The 18,842-nt window shown below is 59.0% G+C and overlaps 1 protein-coding gene across 3 annotated transcripts; it reads left to right on the forward strand.

Moving 5' to 3' along the window:
• Positions 1 to 264: 264 nt before the first annotated feature.
• On the forward strand, positions 265 to 8,986 carry ALOX15B (arachidonate 15-lipoxygenase type B). 3 transcript variants are annotated; one of them, XM_030296243.1, is made up of 14 exons: positions 265 to 411; positions 494 to 716; positions 960 to 1,041; positions 3,854 to 3,976; positions 4,258 to 4,361; positions 5,510 to 5,682; positions 5,873 to 6,019; positions 6,111 to 6,314; positions 7,229 to 7,315; positions 7,476 to 7,645; positions 7,795 to 7,916; positions 8,013 to 8,113; positions 8,192 to 8,362; positions 8,807 to 8,986. In XM_030296243.1, the coding sequence occupies exons 1-14, from the start codon at positions 265 to 267 to the stop codon at positions 8,984 to 8,986; spliced, it is 2,034 nt and encodes a 677-aa protein (XP_030152103.1). The 3 variants fall into 3 exon arrangements, with proteins under 3 accessions (XP_030152103.1, XP_030152104.1, XP_030152105.1); XM_030296244.1 differs by lacking the exon at positions 7,229 to 7,315; XM_030296245.1 differs by lacking the exons at positions 7,229 to 7,315; positions 7,795 to 7,916 and having other exon boundaries at positions 7,476 to 7,632.
• The last annotated feature ends 9,856 nt before the right edge of the window (positions 8,987 to 18,842 follow it).

Raw genomic sequence — 18,842 nt, forward strand, 5'->3', positions numbered from 1 at the left:
GCCCCCCCACCTCTCCCCCGTGCACCCCTCTGCAGCCCCCCTGCACCGCTCACCTCCAGCCTCCCAGCCCCACCCCTTTCTGCCCAGAGCTGGGTCCTGCTTTTGGGGCGGCTCTGTGAGCACCCTGCCTGGGTGACCTGGACGGATGGAGGAGGATTGGCTGACCCGGGCCTGGCGGGGTGGGGCAGGGCGTGCCCCTGGAGGTGCCGCCAGGATTTTAGGTCTCACCGACCGGCAGTAGACATCCAGACTCGGGCTGGCACCATGGCCGAGTACGGGGTGAGAGTGTCCACGGGGGAGGCCATCGGGGCTGGCACGTGGAACAGAATAGCTGTCAGCATCGTGGGGACCCTGGGGGAGACCCCCCCACTGCCCCTGGACCATTTCGGCAAGGAGTTCAGCAAGGGCGCAGTGAGTGCCTGGCGGGGCAGGGGTGAAGGCGGAGCGGGGAGCCGGGGACCGGCCTGCGGGTTACTAAATCTCTCCCCTCCAGGTGGAGGCCTTCCGGGTGGCGTCGCCCCAGGACGTGGGCCGGGTGCTGCTGCTGCGATTGCACAAGGCCCCCCTGCTGCTGCCCAGCCCGGTGGGGCCGCTGGCCCGGGACGCCTGGTTCTGCAACTGGCTGCAGCTCACGCCGCCGCAGGGCGCCCCCCTCCGCTTCCCCTGCTACCAGTGGATGGAGGGCTCCGGGATCCTGACGCTGCGCGAAGGGGCGGGTGGGCAGGGCGGCGCTGGGGAGGGCGCGGCGGGCGGGGAGGAGCGAGCCTGCGGTGGTCGGGAAAGGCGAGGGGAGCGGAGCGGACGGGGGAGCTGGTGTGGCCGCTGGGGAGGTGGAGGGGGTAGCAGCCCGGTGTGGGGGCAGGTGACCTGATCGAGGGTGGCTGGACTGGAGGCCAGAGCAGCTGGGGCCAGAGGGGGGCGGGTCTCTGCCCTCCTCACCCCTTCCTGTGCCCTCACAGGCAAGGTCTCCTGGGCAGATGATCACCCCGTGCTCCAGCAGCAACGCAGGGAGGAGCTGCAGGCCAGGCAGGACTCCTACCAGTGAGGAAGGGGCTCCCGCGGGGTGGGAGTGGGGCAAGGGCGTGGAGGGCGGGCACCGCTCAAGGGATGCAGGGCAGCCTGGCCAAGTCCCTGCCAGTCCTCTCCGTTGACACCAACATCCTGTGGGAGCTTGTTCGAAACGCGAATTCCCTGGCACCTTCGGACACTGAATCAGATACTGGGGGTGGGGACGGCAATGCTGTTTGAACAAGCCTTCCAGAGGACTCTGGTGCCCAGCGAAGGCTGAAAACCACTGCTGGAAATGCCTCACCCTTGCTGGTGCCTTCCTCGCCCTGGGGCTTTTTCTTACATCCTCCTTCCTCGAAATCTGGGCAGAACCAGAAATGCACCACCCCAAGGCCCAAGAAACTCACCTCGCGGGGTAGGTGAACCGAGGTCCCTGTCTCTGCTCTGGGCTCAGCCGGGAGAGCTGGGGTCCCAGAAGCCGCCCCGGCGGTGGGGCGGCCGTCCGGGTTGCAAGGGACCTGGGGCTACGGGTGAGGATCCCCGAGGCAGAAGGCCAGGGACTGTGTTCAAGGGGCGGGTTTTCAAAAGATGGTGGTCTGGCCAACTCAGCCCCCTCTGGGGGCTGCTGTGTGCAGTCTGGGCCTGCCGGCTTTTGAGCAGGTCTCTGGAGAAACGACACACGCAGGCTCATTTGGTTCCTGTCTGTGGGGTGGCTTTCTTCCCTTGTGCCAAAACAAAGACCCAGGGGTTCCGAGACCTAGGGCTAGTCTGGGCCCCACGGAGGGGAGCTGTGACCCCTTAGGCATCACTTAACCTTTACGATCTTTATTTTCTTCTGCCAAAGAAGTGAAGAATACCAATCTGATGTGTGTTATTAGCAAGAATAAATGAGAAAATGGTTAAGAACACACCTAGTCGGGACACCTGGGTGGCTCAGTCAGTTGACTGTCAGACTCTTGATTTCGGCTCAGTCACCATCTTGCGGTTCTTTGTGAGTTCAAGCCCCGAATCGGGCTCCGCGCTGACCCTGCAGAGCCTGCTTGGGATTCTGTCTCTCTCTCTCTCTCTCTCTCTGCCCATCCTCCTTGTGTGCTTTCTCTCTCTCCCTCCCTCTCTCTCAAGTGCCAAGCCTTGCACAAACGTGTGCCGTTACCATTGTCCCTCAGCCGCCTGTGCTGCAATTGTCTAGACCCTCAGGATCGAAAGCGTGGCCTCAGGTGACCGTCAGCGTGACCTGGGAACTTGTTAGAAACGCGGCCTCTCGGGCCCACCCACTGCAGACCTACTAAGTCAGAATCTGCGTTTCGCCAAGATCTCTGGGTGGATCCCGGAGGAGTAGGGTTCAGCCACCACCTGGTAGCAGGGTGCTTTAACGACAACTTGCTCTTTGAAGTTGAAAGTTCAGAGCCAAAGGCAATGATTGATCGAGAGGAGGAAAGACTGGCTGGGGGTCGTCAGCTCTGCCGGGATGCGATCCTACCATTTCGCCCAAAGGGCTTCAGGCCGTGTTGTGCTAGCTCGACTTGACCTGCCGTAGGCCAGGGCAGAGTGAGTTTCCGGGCTCCCCCAAGCTCCGGGAGCCAGAGTGTCTCTCCATGGGATGCCTTCTTGAACTCCTTCTTCACGACGGCCTCCCTCTGCGAGATGCGTCTCTGTAAGTCAGAGATTCTGTGGGCACAAGCACGAGGCCAGGCTACCAAGCAGACAGGAAGAAACGGCCTGTGTCAAGAGGGCGCCGAAGTGCTGGACGTGTAGTCAGATCTCATAGGCCAGAAGCCAAGGTCATTCCCTCCCTGCGTCCCGCGGTCTAGATGCTTTACTTTTCTGTCTCTCTGCAGAACAGCTTTCTGTGGGTCCCAGTCCACACAGCGGAAAATGGCCCCAAGTAAGAGTCCCCATGTGTACACGCGCTAGTCCAGATACCCAGAGAGAGACACAGCCTCTCTGGGGGTTGTTAAGAAACAACATTCAACCGAGTACGTTTTTTCTTCGGCGATGCACGAATCAGGCGGCATCCCACCCAGCAGACAGAAGGGAGCTCTGAGGAGCCCTGCCAAATGGAAGGCTTACTTCATAGGCAGATGCGGAGCAGAAAAAGGAAGTTTCTAGCAAAGAGCAGATTGGTTCAGGCAAGGTCACCTTCCTTTGGGGAAAGGTGGGAATCTGTCAGGCAGATTACCTTACGGATGCTAACCAGGTAATTCCAGATTGACTGGTTCAAGGTCACATACCTGGGAGAGGCTGAAATTGCAAACAGATTAGGTGTTGAGTCTTGGTTTGTTGACGAGGGCTTAGCATGAGTGACTCCATTTTGAACCTGATGTCTCTCTCTCTCTCTCTCCCTTTAATGTTTATTCATTTTTGAGAGACAGAGCTTGAGCAGGGGAGGGGCAGAGAGAGCGGGAGACCCAGAATCCGAAGCAGGCTCCGGGCTCCGAGCTGTCAGCACAGAGCCTGACGCGGGGCTCGAACTCACGGACCGTGAGATCATGACCTGAGCCAAAGTCGGACGCTCAACCGACTGAGCCACCCAGGCGAACCCCGATGTCTCTCTTTTAACAGCCCCCATCCCTACTTCCCCCGGAAGGACTTTGCTTGGCCTACCTCTGGTTAAGTGCCCAGCCCTGCACCGGTCAGCTGTGGCCAGGGGAGAAGTCTCACTGAGGGAACACAGTGGCTCCCCCGAAGCCTTGTGACTGTCAGGCAAGGGCAGAGCGAGGAACACCCTTGCTTGTAGAAGGGTGCTGGCTCTGCCCAGGTCCTCCGAGGGCCTACCTCTCCCTTTGCCCTAGTCAGCGGGTTCCCCGAGGCTTCTCGGTGACCGCCTTCTTGCTCTTCCCTCCAGATGGAAGACTTACCGCCCAGGCTGGCCTCGCTGCCTGGACGAGAAGACCGTGAAGGACCTAGATCTCAACCTCAAATACTCTGTAACCAAGAACGTCCACTTCTACCTGAAAGCTGGCTCTGGGTAAGAAGGACCACCCTCTCCCGACCCTGGGCCTCAGATGCCCTAGGACCCCTGCCTTCTGTCCTCCCCCACCATCAAGGATGCGGGTCACACAGCCCTACCCGGGGCATAGCCTCTGCCCGCCACCCGTCCTCCTGGGACAATGCCTCCCTCCGTCAGGGGTAGTGGCTACTTCGGGCCCCGGAGGCTGCTTCAAGATTCCAGAAAGGATAAGGCCAGCTGCCAGGGGAGGGTCTCCCGGGGCCCCTTGCCCCCCGCCCACCCTTGACATCCTCTGACAGGTTTACAGAGATGACACTCAAGGGCCTGCTGTGCCGCAAGGGGCCCTGGAAAAGTCTGCACGAGATGAAAAGGATGTTCAACTTCCATAAGTCCCCGGCCGCTGGTGAGGGACGTGGGCTGGGGCTCCTGACTTCTTCCCTGAGACATCCGCTCTCGTGGCCGTCCCGAGCCTCAGAAAACTGAGCGCCGAGTCACCGTGTGACCCTGGGCAGGGGCCCTGTCCCTCGCTAGACCTTACCTTCTCCACAGATACAAAGGAGAGTGTAGACGGGGGCATCCCTAACCTTCTAACGCCTCTCAGTCCAGCCGTGTTTGTTGGGGGGCAAGTACCCATCAGACACTGAGTTAGGGGCTGCGGACACTCTCTTTGTCCCCGCAAGGCTCCCATTTGAGCCGGCGAGTGGACATGAGGCTCAAAATCAAAATAATGAGCTTTACTTGTGAAACCAGTTCGTTGGCTCCGGCGAGAGTACATCAAAGGAGGACCCGCCTCGTCTAGGGGGTGTCCTGTAAAGCTCTCCCAAGGAGGGGACTTTTATGCCGAGGCCTCCAAGCTGAGGGGGTGTCGACGGAACCAAGAATGGTGTTTGAGGGGGGCGCCTGGGGGGCTCAGTCGGTTGAGCGTCCGACTTCACCTCAGGTCCTGATCTCATGGCGTGCGGGTTCAAGCCCCACGTCGGGCTCTCTGCTGTCAGCTCAGAGCCTGCTTGGGATTCTCTCTCTCTCTCCCGCTCTGCCCCTCCCCTGCGTGCACTCTCTCCCCCGAATAAATAAACATGTAAAAAAGAAATAAAAAAGAAATGGTCATCACAAGATGGTGACCTCTGCGAGGCAGTGACAGCAGAGGTGGAGTGGACCGGGGGGGGGGGGCCAGACCTACCCAGGAGGGAGCGGGAGTGGCAGAGAGAGCCCCCCCACCCCGGCTCTGCCACATCAGCCAGCTGGATGGGGGTGCTGTTCCCCAGATGTCAGGTGACAGGAGGGGCTGGGCCAGAGCAGGAGCCCGCGGTGGGTCCCAGATGTGCTGCGTTTAAGGCTGCTGAGTCCCGGCCTCGGGCTATCGGGTAGATGGTGGGACAGGTGCGCTGGGGACTGGGATTCGCTGCTTGGTCAACAGCAGTGGCTGAAGCCGAGGGCTGAGAGGTCGCCCCGAAGAAGGTATAGAGAAGCAAAGGGAACCCCGGATGGCCCCCGGAACAGCTCCGCCTTGAAGGTGACCTTGACCTAGTCCCCTCTTCCCCACCCCCACAGAGTACGTGTATGAGCACTGGCAGGAGGACGCCTTCTTCGCCTCCCAGTTCCTCAACGGCCTCAACCCTGTCCTGATCCGCCGCTGCCGCTCCCTCCCAGAGAACTTCCCCGTCACCGATGACATGGTGGCCCCCGTGTTGGGCCCCGGGGCCAGTCTGCAGGCTGAACTGGAGGTGAGGGGCCCCGCGTCCAGGCTCTGCACACCGCCCCCTGCTGGAGGCTCAGCGTTCCTAAGGGCTGCGTGCCTGGAGCGCCCTCTCCGGGCACACTCCTCTCCCCTCGCCCATCCTCTCCCGGCGCCGCCACCCCTGCATCCTTCAGAAAGCCAGCCGGCAGCCCCTGCTCCCCTTCTGTCTCCCGCAGAGGGGCTCCCTGTTCCTGGTGGATCACGCCATCCTCTCTGGCGTCCGCACCAACGTCATCAACGGGAAGCCTCAGTTCTCCGCAGCCCCGATGACGCTGTTGTACCAGACCCCGGGGGGAGGGCCTTTGCTGCCTCTCGCCATCCAGGTGGGCAGGGGGACAGGGGAGGGAGGGGGCTCGACGGAGGGGCCGGCAGGCACCCCGTGGCCTCCTCTGCCCACACCGGCTTCTCCTACAGCTCAGCCAGACCCCTGGACCCACCAGCCCCATCTTCCTGCCCAGCGACAACAAGTGGGACTGGCTGCTGGCCAAGACGTGGGTGCGGAACTCGGAGTTCTCTGTGCACGAGGCCCTCACGCACCTGCTGCAAGCGCACCTGCTCTCTGAGGTTTTCACCATGGCCACGCTGCGCCAGCTCCCCCACTGCCACCCGCTCTTCAAGGTCGGTGGCCCGGACCGTGCCCTAGGCCCGCAGGTCCCCGTCCCTCGCGGCTCTCCTCCGCCTGTCCCCATGTGGCTCTGTCCTTCCAGGCTGGGGGTGCAGCGCCCAGCCCCTGCGAGCCTGCTTTCCCACGGCCGGAGCCTGGGGGAGGGGGATGGGGACGGGGTGAGGGAGGAAACTGCACGTGAGAGCCAGCTGTACCCCAGAGAGGGCCCCTTCTTAGAGGAGAGCAGCTCACAGCCAGCTGCCATCCAGAAGCCCAGTTTTAGGAGAGACCTGGGGCTGGCAGATGCCAAAGTGTGAACTTGGCCTTGAGAGACCCACGGGTTTTCTGCAGATGGCGACAGGGGTGAGGGAGCCCTGGGAGGGGAACCCGTGTCTCGAAGGTGGGCTCTGTAGGTCCCCTGGGCTCTGCTAAGCCTTCAGGTGGCCCAGATTGCTTTCCCCCAGGGACCCGAGGCCTTCTCTGAAGGCCACGAATATTCCCCACGGGTTTTTGGACTCTCTGATTCTTGCTTAGTCTCGTCGGTCCCAGACACAGGCCCTTCTCTATCCGCTTCAGTCCACGCTGACTCTTTCCGATCTGCAGCTCCCAGGGCCCGGTGCCCTGCGAGATTGTTCCAGTTTGCGCCACACGCCCTGGTTTCCATGGCGCGCTGCCAGCCCAGGGACTAGGAAATCACAGAATGCCAGAGCTGGGGGGCTTGTAATGTCCATCCAGGCCAGAGAGAGCAAGGTGCCAGGCCCAGGTCACAGCACAAGATGCCGGTGGAGCCCAGCCCCTGGTCCTAGGTCTGGAGCCCTGATCCCTGGCCCAGGCCGCCCCTCTGGTCCCCATCATCTCTTTCCAGGGGGAGGTCTGAGGCCAGAGGGAGCCAGGCCTCCCCCACCTCTCTCTTCTCCCACCCCTCCAGCTGTTGATCCCACATACTCGCTACACCCTTCACATCAACACTCTTGCCCGCGAGCTGCTCATCGCCCCGGGCCAGGTGGTGGAAAGGGTAAGAACTTCCTTAGGGAGGGTACAGGGGAGATGCCTGCCATTTGGAGAAGCTGAGGCCCCGGGGTGGGGGAAGTGGGGGGGGGGTGCCGTCTCTCCCACCGGTGCTACCGCATGCTTCTGGGTCCAGGGCTCTGGCACCCACAAGTCCTGTCTCCCAGTCCACAGGCATCGGCCTCGGAGGCTTCTCTGAGCTGATACAGAGGCGCATGGAGGAACTGAGCTATACCGCCCTGTGCCTGCCCGAGGATATCCGGGCCCGAGGAGTGGAAGACATCCCGGGCTACTACTACCGGGATGATGGGCTGCAGATCTGGGGTGCGGTGGAGAGGTGAGGGGGCCAGAGAGCTGGGGGTCGGGGGAGGGCGCAGGGAGGCTCCCGACAAGGAGCAGGGCCGGACGTCAATGACACTGAATAGCGGTTGCTCCTCAGAGAGGGTCAAGGTCAAAAGTGGGGCCTGAACCCAGTGCACCTTGCAGCTTTGTCTCCGAAATAGTCAGCATCTACTACCCGAGTCACGCATCCGTGCGTGACGACAGTGAACTCCAGGCCTGGGTGCGGGAGATCTTCTCTGAGGGCTTCCTGGGCCGAGAGGACTCAGGTACGGAGACCACGGCCCTCGGGCCCCACCCTCAGGCGCCTGCGGCGTGGCCCTGAGGACCCCGGTAGCCCCACGTCCATCCGCGTCTTCCCGCAGGGGTGCCCTCTTCGCTGGACACCCGGGAATCCCTGGTGCACTATGCCACCATGGTGATCTTCAATTGCTCTGCCAAGCACTACGCTGTTAGTGCAGGGCAGGTGAGACGGGGCAGTGCCAGGGTGGGGGGATGGAGGGGGCCAGGCTCCGGGGACTCACGTTGCCTTCTCTGCCTGCAGTTTGACTCCTCCATCTGGATGCCCAACCTACCTCCCACCATGCAGCTGCCCCCGCCCACCTCCAAAGGCCAGACAGAGCCAGAGGGGTTCACAGCTGCCCTCCCAGCGGTCAACGCCACGTGTGATATCATCGTCACCCTCTGGTTGTTGAGCAAGGAGCCTGGAGACCGAGTGAGCGTGGGGCCGGGGGGGCCGGGCCGGGTCCGCTCTGGGGGATGCGAGCAGATATTGTTCCCCTCCCCACTGCCCCGGCCCAGACCCCACACTGCCATCAAGGAGCGGGGTCCCTTCACCACACGGAACCTTCCCAGGGGGGGCACATGAGCACGGGACATCTCGTGAGGAGGGGCAAATGATCGAACGAGTTGATCCAGAGTCACCCTGAGCTGCAAGGTGACCATGCTGGGGTGGGAGGTCGCGGCACCCCCTGTAAAACTCCAACGTGAGCTTTTAGCCCGGTCCCCAAGAGCTACCCGCGGCGGTCCTCAACTGTTTGGAGGGAGGGGCAGAGGTGAGGCTCTGTGGGAGGCTTCTTCCAGGTCCCCAGGGTGGAGGGCCAAGGCGGGTCACAGCTGCTAAGCAGCCCCTACATCTGACCTTGCCGTTGCCTCCCAGCGGCCCCTGGGCACCTACCCGGAGGAGCACTTCATCGAGGAGGCCCCCCGGCGGAGCATCGCCGCCTTCCAGAGCCGCCTGGCCCAGATCTCGAAGGATATCCAGAAACGGAACAAGGAGCTGGCCCTGCCCTACACCTACCTGGACCCTCCGCTCATCGAGAACAGCGTCTCCATCTAAATCCCCTGAAGAACAGGGCCCCGTGTGACATCCCTGTGACCCCATTGATCTAACCGCCCCCCCCCCAGATAGCCAGGCCCCCCGTATGCCTCTCCTGGGACGACCAAGCCACGTGTAACTCACCCCACACCCGAGAAAACAACAGAAACAAAACAGAGAAACAGCCCCTCCCCCCTCCCCCCTCCCCCCAGAGAACAGGACCTCATGGGACTCACCACCACGCCTTTTGAAGACTCCAAACCTCAAAATGCCCACAGCCCCCTGAAAGGGTTTTAGGACTTTGTTTTGCTTTGCATTTTTGCATTATATTATTATATCGTGGGGCGGGGGGATATAATCCTGCCCCTGACCCCACCCACCACAGCTGAGCGGACCTAATGGTCACCTGACACAGGGCAGCCTCCTATAGCCTGTCCAGCAGCAGAAGGACAGGCAGGTCGAGAAACTGCCCGAGAGGTTGATAGTGACCTCTGGCCGCAGCTTGAAAATGAACAACCCACTAAAAAGGGGCCCCCGGAAATAGGGCAGACAAGTGTCTGGGGACGGGCAGGCTGTGCCCGTGTACCCTTTCTTAAAACCCTGCTTCCAGGTCGGGCGAAAAGCTTGCCTCTTCCAAAGCAGGGTTCCACTTCCAGAGAATCACGTTGCCTTCTAGATTCAATCCTCGGTGACGGGCTTCTGGAGTTCCCTGGGCATTCTGTCATCTGCGTTTCTTTTTTCTTGCTCCAAATCAATGAGCCTTCCAAATCGATGTGTCCCTTTGAACCGACCGAATGATTCCCATCTCTGTCTCCTGTTGGAGGTTATTAGTGCTTTGGTATTTCGGGTTCACTTGTTTTTAGAAATCCGCATGGACAAAATGCAACATATATTCAAATCACTGCCTAAGCGCAGCTGTTGAGACAGAGCGGTGCTTCAGAAAGTGCCAGCACGCGGCTCCTGAACTGTTCGCCCTCTGTTGGGATTGTGTAACACAAATGAGTCAGGGGCATATAGCTGTTAAGCTTTTTGGCTTCAAGCAACAGAAAACAATTCCTGATGATCAATTAAAGAAAAAAGTCTATGGAAAAGAAACTGTCTCGAGGCGTTAAAAACAATTAAATACGGTCCTCAGGAAGGACTGCAAACCCAGGAAGCTCTGGGCACAGGAACCAATGGAATGGCCAAGCTCCTGCCACTTTCTGCCCTTGAATTATTGGCCTCGATATTCCAATTCCATGAGGAAGGGCATGTCTGACTGAACTTGGAGTGGCAGAAACTAATAGTTGCTGTGGCAGAAAGAGTTTGGGCTCATTAAATATCTCAGGTTGGGGCGATATGACCCATTCTGGCCAATGGACTATGGAGGAAGCAACGTATTTCACGTCCTAGATGAGGCTGTTAAACACTGGTGTGCCTCCCCCGTCCTTCTCTCGCCCTTGAGGCTACCTGGGAGGCATGTTCCAGAAGACATGAGCCCCATCCTGCCCTTTATCGCTAGACTGTGAGCTCACGAGGACCGGGTTCACAAGTGCCCACCACAGTGTCTGGCATACCGCAGATGCTTAGTAAGTAGGTGTTGAACGGAGGAGTTAATACACAAGTGAGTCCTAACACCCTTCTGTGCCCCTTTTCATTTACCTGTGTGTCTCCCCAACTAGACCATGAGTTTCTTGAAGGCAGGAGCTGGGTCTCATTCAGTTTATATGCCTGGTGCCCAGTGCTGTGCTGACACGTGAGAGATATCCAACAAACATTTGCTTGATGGTGGATAAAAGGAAGAATGATGGGATGGATGGATGGATGGATGGACGGATGGACAGATGGATGGATGGACGGATGGATGGATGGATGGGTGGGTGGATGGATGGACGGATGGATGGATGGGTGGATGGATGGACGGATGGATGGATGGACGGACGGATGGATGGATGGGTGGGTGGGTGGATGGATGGATGGACGGATGGATGGATGGACGGATGGATGGATGGATGGATGGATGGATGGACGGATGGACAGATGGATGGGTGGATGGGTGGATGGATGGATGGATGGACGGACGGACGGATGGACGGACGGACGGATGGATGGATGGATGAGTGAGTGGGTGGATGGATGGATGGATGGACACATGGCTGGATGGATGGCTGGCTGGCTGGCTGGATGGATGGATGAGTCAGTGGGTGGATGGATGGATGGATGGATGGACGGATGGATGGATGGATGGATGGACTACTGAATTGGAAGGCAGTTGTGCTCCAGTTAATAAACCAGTATTTGCTTCAATCTCTGTCTTTTGGGAGCAACGATCATCTCCTGGAGAAACTAGAGAAACCAGCACAGCTCAGTAGTAGAAATCCAAGCAATCTCCAGTCCTCTTTGGAGAAACCCCCACCACCTCCGCTGCCCAGCCCTGTGAGCCCCACTGGCACTCTCTCTCTTTCTCCCTGTCTCTGTCTCCCCTCATCGCTCACATGCACACCTCTAGTCCTTGAACTCTTGGCTGACCAGCCTTGAGAAGAGAAGGTTGTTACAGGTAGCATTCACTTCTAGGGAATATCCAGTTAACTCTTCAGAGCGGTGGTCCCCTTGGCCGAGGGTGGGGACTTCCGCACGGACAATAAAGCACTGGGCATCCAGGTCCCAAAGCCGCTGTGGAGACCCTTACCCTAGTTGGGCTTGCTGGCCAGAGTGGGAGGAACTACTCCCTCTTTACCACCCCAACTCCAGCCTTCCAGTGAGGGAATGAGGGAGTCATGGAAAGAGAAAAGAGGAAGGAGCGTAAGGCAGAAGGTTCTAGAAGTGGTGCAGAAGCCCAGCTTACCCCTGCTGCTCCCTGCCCAGTGTTCCAGGACTGGGTAGAGTGAGTCACCCAGTTCCAGGACTGGGTAGAGTGGGTAGAAGGAGGGGAACAAAGGCATGGGTAGATGTCAGCCACCCTAAGACATTAGCACGGAATGGGTGAGGGACAATGCAGAGGTGAGGCACCTCCAGGCATAGCAATTACAGGCGAATGACAAAGAGGGTTAACTATTTGCCAACAACAGTAAATATCTGAGATATATAAAGAGCTCGTACAAATTAATAACCCCGCGGAAAAGACGGCAAATCATATAACAGGAAAGTCAAAAAAAGACAGCTCATAACATAAACCTGGAGGTCTAACCTACAGGTGAAAAGATATCCAATCTCACGGGTCACTAGAGGTCTATTCAGAGTCATCAAGGGTGTGAAGCAACCCAGCCCTAGTATATAACAGCGTAACAACTGTTTTTCAGTCGTTCCACTGATAGAGTCCAGACAGAGTAGAGCTAGCACCATCCGAAGGGCCCTGGGATTTCTGGAATGGCCAATGAGCACTGACTTCACCTTGAAGTCACCAGCTGCATTAGCCCCTAAGGAGAGAGTCAGCCGGTCCTTTGAAGCTTTGAAGCCAGGCGTTGACTTCTCTTCACCAGCTCTGAAAGTTCTAGATGGCATCTTCTCCCAACAGAACACTGTGTGGTCTACCTTGAAGTCTATTGCTTAGGGGAGCCACCTTCATGAACTCTCTTGGCTCGACCTTCTGGGGAACCTGCTGTAGCTTCTGCATCAGCACCTGTTGCCTGACCTTGCACTTTGACGTTGTGGAGACGGCTTCTTTCCTCAACCCTTCTGAACCAACCCCTGCTAGCTTCAGGCTTTTCTTCTGCAGCTTCCTCACCTCTCTCAGCCTTCATGGCATTGAAGAGAGTTAGAGCCTTGCTCTGGATTGGGCTTTGGCCTCAGGGAATGGTGGGGCTGGTGTGACCTTCCATCCGGACCACCCAAACTTTCTCCCCATCGGCAATAAGGCTGTTTCTCTCATCCTTCCTGTGTCCACTGGAGAAGCACTTTCTATTTCCTTCCAGAACTTCTCCTTGGTGTTCACAACCTGGCTAATTTTGGTACAAGAGGCCAAGCTTTCGGCCTCTCTCGACTTTCAACACACCTTCCTCACTGAGCTTCATCGTTTCTAGCTTTTGATTTAAAGTGAGAGACAAGCGACTCTTCCCGTCACTTGAACACTTAGAGGCCACTGCAGGGTCATTATTAATTGGCCTAATTTCCATTTTTCTGTGTCGCAAGGAATAGGGAGGTCAGGAGGGAGAGAGAGAGAGACAGGGAGAATGGCTGGTCGGTGGGGTGGTCAGAACAAGCACTGTCTCATATGGGCGCAGCCCAAGCCATCCCAAAGCAATGGCAAAGATTACTGATCACAAATCCCCATAACAAACAGGGTGATGAAAATGTTTGAAACCCAGGGGCGCATGGGGGGCTCAGTCGGTTGGGCGTCCGACTTCGACTCAGGTCACGATCTCGCAGTTCGTGGGTTCGAGCCCCGGGTCGGGCTCTGTGCCGACAGCTCAGAGCCCGGAGCTTGTTTCGGATTCTCTGTCTCCCTCTCTCTCTGTCCCTCCCCTGCTCTCTCTCTCTCTCTCTCTCTCTCTCTCAAATAAATAAAGGTTTAAAAACGTTTGAAACCCAGTAGAGCCTTGGTCTGGGAACACGCTTATTATCCAAGGCACTTGTATCTCTAAGAGAATTTCAAGAGCCATTGGCTCAGTCGTGATCATGTGACATGTGGCACCGCGTGCTACTCCTTATCGCAAGACATCGCTCGTTCATCAAGGTGAAACTTATCAGACGGGTTTGCTCGTCTTGTGGAACCCTTGCAGAACAAGGTACTCGCAACCCTAGGTTTCGCTGTACAGGTCTTGCGAGAAAAGTGTGGCACAGAGATGTGGGGTGAGCAGAGGGCACGGATGGATGGACTCGCTCGTTGCAGGGTTACCACAAACCCTCAGTCTGTAACACAACCAACCAACAAAACACCAGGTAACACTTACAAAGGGCGGCACAATTCAGCACGGCACGTCTCTAAATGCCGCTCAACTCGCAGCTCCCCCAACGGTCCTCGGAACCAGCGCGCCCGCCTCACCGACTTGAATTAAATCTCTGACTTGTGTTCGCTCTGATTGCATGAATCGTGTTTGCAGTTTGGAAATTAGGCTTTGACAGGTTGGAGGGAGGGCCCAGCCTCCTCCCTGCCTTTGTGCGCGTGCACGCGTGCGCGCGCACACACACACACACAGGGCGCCCCGGCCTGCAGCCCTGCAAGGCTGGGGGGTGAGGCGGGGGGAGAAGGGGGCCTCTGCTCACCACCCTGGGGGGGACCCCAGGCAGACCTCGTGCATTCCACCCTCATCGACCTGCGGAAGCGCTGAGGACCCGCCCGGGCAGGAGACGCAGAAATGGAGAAAGGGAGGACACGGGGGTGTTTCCCGGACACTGGCCTCCAGGGCTGGGAGTGGACGGGACAGATGCAGGAGGAGGAGGCGCCTCGGAGGAGGGGACAAGGAATGTCCCGGAGCCAAAAGCAAACCCAGATCCGGCGAGGAGGCGGCGAGCCAGGGCCAAGGGCCGGTGCGCGCCTGCGCAGAGGACAGGCGCCTCGGGGTCTCCCCAGAACCACCTGCCGGCAGCCCCAGCACCTCTCAGACCCGTGCCAGCCGTCCACCTGTCTCCTGCTGCGCTCCCAATGGCAGGCGGTCGGGCGAGGACCCGGGACCTGCTAGTGAGCCCAGCGAGCCCGGGCGGACGGGCAAAAGGAGCATCACAGGACCTGGGCCCCGGTGAATCTTGGACTTGGAGGCATGGCGAGAGAGCAGACGCTCAGGACGGACGGACCGACAGGCCGGGCTGTGCTGCGGTCCGATTTCCTCATCCTGATTCTCTCACACTGCGCTCAAGTCCCACACGCAGTCCTGGCCCGCATCGAGGAGCACTTGAGCTGTACCCCAGAATGGGCGGGGCTGGGGGGGGACTCAGGGGCTCCCCACGCAGAACCCAAGCCTCCAATCCCCTTCCTTCGGAGGCACCACTCGCGAGGACAGTCATCCAACCAGCTGGGGTGGGAGAAACGGAACATCAGGGGTTGACCGCGAGGAGGCAGCTGGCGATCCGGGTCCCCAGGGTAGTGGCGATGCGAGAGGCAGGGGCTTGGGTCCCCGGGGACCAGGGCGGCCCTGCCCACACCCGCTCTCTGCAGCGTGTGTTTGAACGTGGGCGGCAGGACACCGCCTCTGCCTCCTGGTTTCTGAATGGCCTCCTCCCCATCCTGGTCCAACGACTTCAGTTTTCCCGAAGAACTTACCCATCACGGATGCCACGGGGCCCTTGTGCTGGACCAGCCCCGGGACCAGTCTGCAGGCTGAGCTGGAGGTCAGGGGCCCAGGGGTCCGGCCTCCCTTCCTTCCATCCCCGGTGCCTTCAGAAGCTCAGACTCCCAACGCCCTTGACCCCCCTCTCTTCCACCCGGCCCTCGCTGCCCTTCCTCCCCTCCTTCCCCAGCAACTTCTCTGAGCCAAAGCTTACTGCTCACCCCTGGAAGGAGGGGCCCTTTTCTGTGCCTGCCAGGGCTGAGGGGGTGGGGCCGAGTGGGGAATGTTCTCTCCTGCTACTTCGCCAGGATCCCTGCCAGTTCCTGGTGACGGAGGATGCCCTACGGCTGGTCTGCTGAGCGCCCCCCTAGAGCTCTCTCTCCCCCCTGTGGCCCTACTAGGATGAGCGGTGCCTCAACCCCAGGAAAGTTCTGCTTCACGAGGCACTGTCCTGAGCAGGGCTCACCTCCCTGGTGTTTGTTCTTGAAGCCTGGGCCTGACCACACAGAAGCATCTCCAGTGCTCCGGTGAGAGGGCTCTCTTTCTTTGGAACCAGAAGGTGGCTCTGGGCTGGGGTGCCCCATTGGCTCCAGGGAGGAAGGTTCCTTTAAGTGAAATCCTTTGGGGTTCAGAGTAACACCCCACCACGCCCTCCTCCTAGCTCCCCAGAGCTGCACAGGGCTGTCCCCTCCGTCAGCCCTCTTCTTCCTCCCCCTCCGCTCCCCCAGAAAGTTCTCTGTACCCGGTGGGCCATGCCAACCTCTTGGGCCTCTACCCCAGTGTCATTAACAAATTGCCCCAGTTCCTGGCTGCCCACCCCCCGCCCAGATCGACGGGTTCCTGCTGTCCCTCACCATCCAGGTCAGCAAGGCAGGGCCTTGGGAGGGCTGGGCACAAAGGGGCCACGTCCTACCCTCACGCTGACCGAAAGATTCCTTCTTCCCAATGCTCCTGTTCCAAGTGCTAATCATCACGCCTCATCTAACTAGGTTTTCTTCCTAGTTTTTCCCATCTTGTCCTCTTATGTCTCTATCTTTTTAAAAAAAAACAACAACATGTTTTTCAATGTTTATTTTTGACAGAGTGAGCAGGAGAGGGGCAGCGAGAGAGGGAGGGAGACACAGAATCCGAAGCAGGCTCCAGGCTCCGAGCTGTCAGCACAGAGCCCGACGCAGGGCTCGAACCCACCAACCGCGAGATCATGACCCGAGCCAAGGTGGGAGGCTCAACCGACTGGGCCACCCAGGAGTCCCATGATCCCTACCTTGATGGGAATGTTGTGATCGTCGGTGTCAGAGAAACAAACTACCTTCACATGGGGTTCAAAATGGACTCTACTGGGGGCGCCTGGGGGGCTCAGTCGGTTAAGCGTCCGACGTCAGCTCGGCTCATGATCTCACGATTGGTGGGTTCGAGCCCCGCGTCGGGCTCTGTGCTGTCAGCACAGAGCCTGCTTTGGACCCGTTCTCTCTCTGCCCCTCCCTTGCTCATGCTCTCCGTCTCTCAAAAATAAATAAACATTAAAAAGAAAAATAGACTCTACTGAATCATGCACCTTTGACCGTATGACCATGTTCCGAACAGTTAAAAACAGAACCCCTTCTGGAAGGGATCTCCACACACTCCCTTCCAGCCTTCTAGACTCTCGCCCGTCTCTGTCCCACACCACTGGGTATCTGGGCAACTCTGGGCTCGTACAGGGAGCCCTCAACCAGACTCCGCCAACAAGGGGGACTTAGGTCGATTCACCTCCCAACTCGTTTCCTTTCCCGATGCACAAGAAGCAATCAGAATAGGAATCATTCCTATAGCGCCTAGGCTGTGCCGTGTAGGTATTTCACCAGAACTAACCCATTTAATCATCAGAACAACCCAGGGAGAAAGGGGCGAGGGTCACCAACCTCACTTTATAGACGAGGAACCTGAGTCACAGAGAGGTGAGTTCACTTTCCTGAGGAAACACAGCTACTAAGGAAACGGACCACGTGATTTGGCCCCGTGCGCAGGCTAACGGGTTGCATCTCTGCAGCCGGTTTCTGCCAGATGCCCACCCTCCCCTGTGACCCTCCCCCCACCTCCAGCTCTCTCAGACACCTGGCCCAGGCAGCCCCGTCTTCCTACCCAGTGACACGGCTGAGGACTGGCTCCTGGCCAAGACCTGGGCGCGATACTGCGTTCCCGGTACACCGGCTGGCCCCTCATCTGCTTTGACCCCGCTCTGTGATGGGGACCTTTTGCCTCTGTGTGGCAGCTGCCCAGGGGCTACACGTCTCCTACACGAAGGGAGGACCCCCCCCCCGCCCCAGTGCCCGGAGCTGTGGGGCCCCCGTGGCTGCCTCATCTAACCTCTCTTCTTGTCCCTTGCTGCTCATTCCTTGTTTCTGCCATACCCTCCACCTCGACACGCAGGCCCACGCTTTGCGCCGGGAAAGCCCATCAGCCGGGTCAGGGTCCGGGAGGCCCGGGAGCCCGGTGGTCGGAAGAGGGCGGCCCGGCGGGGCTGAGCTGTGGCCCTGAGTGGCGGGACTCTCTGCCCGTCACGGTCAACTTTGCTGGAACGGGCAGACTTTCTGGAGCCCATCGCCAAAGGGCCAGAGGCTGGCGTCGTCCGCTGCCTCCTCCCGCCCCACCAGCTGGCTGGCCGACACGTTCAGGATCCTGCCCGGGACTACTGCCCAGACCGCGGGCTCTGGATCCGGGCGGCCGAAGAGAAGCGAGGCCCTCCTGGGGCCCGAGGGCTCCGGGCCTCACCTTCAGCTACATCTCTGTGAGCTTCATCATCCACTGCCCCCCACCTTCTGCCCAAACGCACTGCTATTTCGCAGTGCCTTCCTGGTGCCTCTTCTTTCCCTGCTGTGTGACCTTACGCAAGGCACTTAGCCTCTCTGTGCCTGTTTCTTCATCTGAAACAGGGATTACAAGAGCATCTATCCCACAGGTTACTATTAGAATTAAATGGAAAGCCCTAAGAGCAGACCTCGGGTGGATAGGACGTGCCCTCTGAGCATGAGAAACGTTCACCCCGCGGCCATTGATTCAACTTGAAAATAGGAACAAAGAAGAAACTTGGTAACCAATCAAAAGCTACCTGCAAACCGTCTAAGCTCCCGGGTGCTAGATTTGCACCCCCTGGTGGCGAGGGAGGTCGTGAGCTCAGCAGTTCGCGCCGTGTGTAGTTGGCCATTTTCCTTCTCCGGCCTCGCTTTCCTCCCTTGGGGGCAGCTGATCTCAGTGGCCTCTTCCAACCCACACCCCTGGGCACCTCAGACTCCCAAGCGTTAGTCACCACGAACTCCTGAATCTCCAGCTTTGTGTCCAATATTGTCGGCATCTATTACCCGGACGACAGTGCCGGGAGCAGAGACTCAGAGCTGCAGGCCTGGGCCCGAGAAATCTTACAGGAGGGTTTTCTAAGCCGCGTGAGCTCAGGAGAGGTGTCCGCACCTGTCTCCTGCCTCCCGCCCTCCAGACCCCTCTTCCCCAGGGCAGCCGACCTTGACTTTCAGCTCTTTTCTCTCCACCCCACCCCCAGGCACAGGATCCTCCCCCTCCCCCCCCCTCCCCCGCCCCAGCACCGTGATCACCAACTGCTCAGCTGACCATGCTCCCACTGACAGCGGCCAGGGGGTGGGGGGGGGACCCCGCGCCAAACCTGGGGGAGAAGCAGGGTCACGGGAACGAATGGGCCTTAACAG

This window comes from Lynx canadensis, chromosome E1 (assembly GCF_007474595.2).
Source record: "Lynx canadensis isolate LIC74 chromosome E1, mLynCan4.pri.v2, whole genome shotgun sequence".
Classification (NCBI taxonomy): Eukaryota; Metazoa; Chordata; class Mammalia; order Carnivora; family Felidae; genus Lynx; species Lynx canadensis.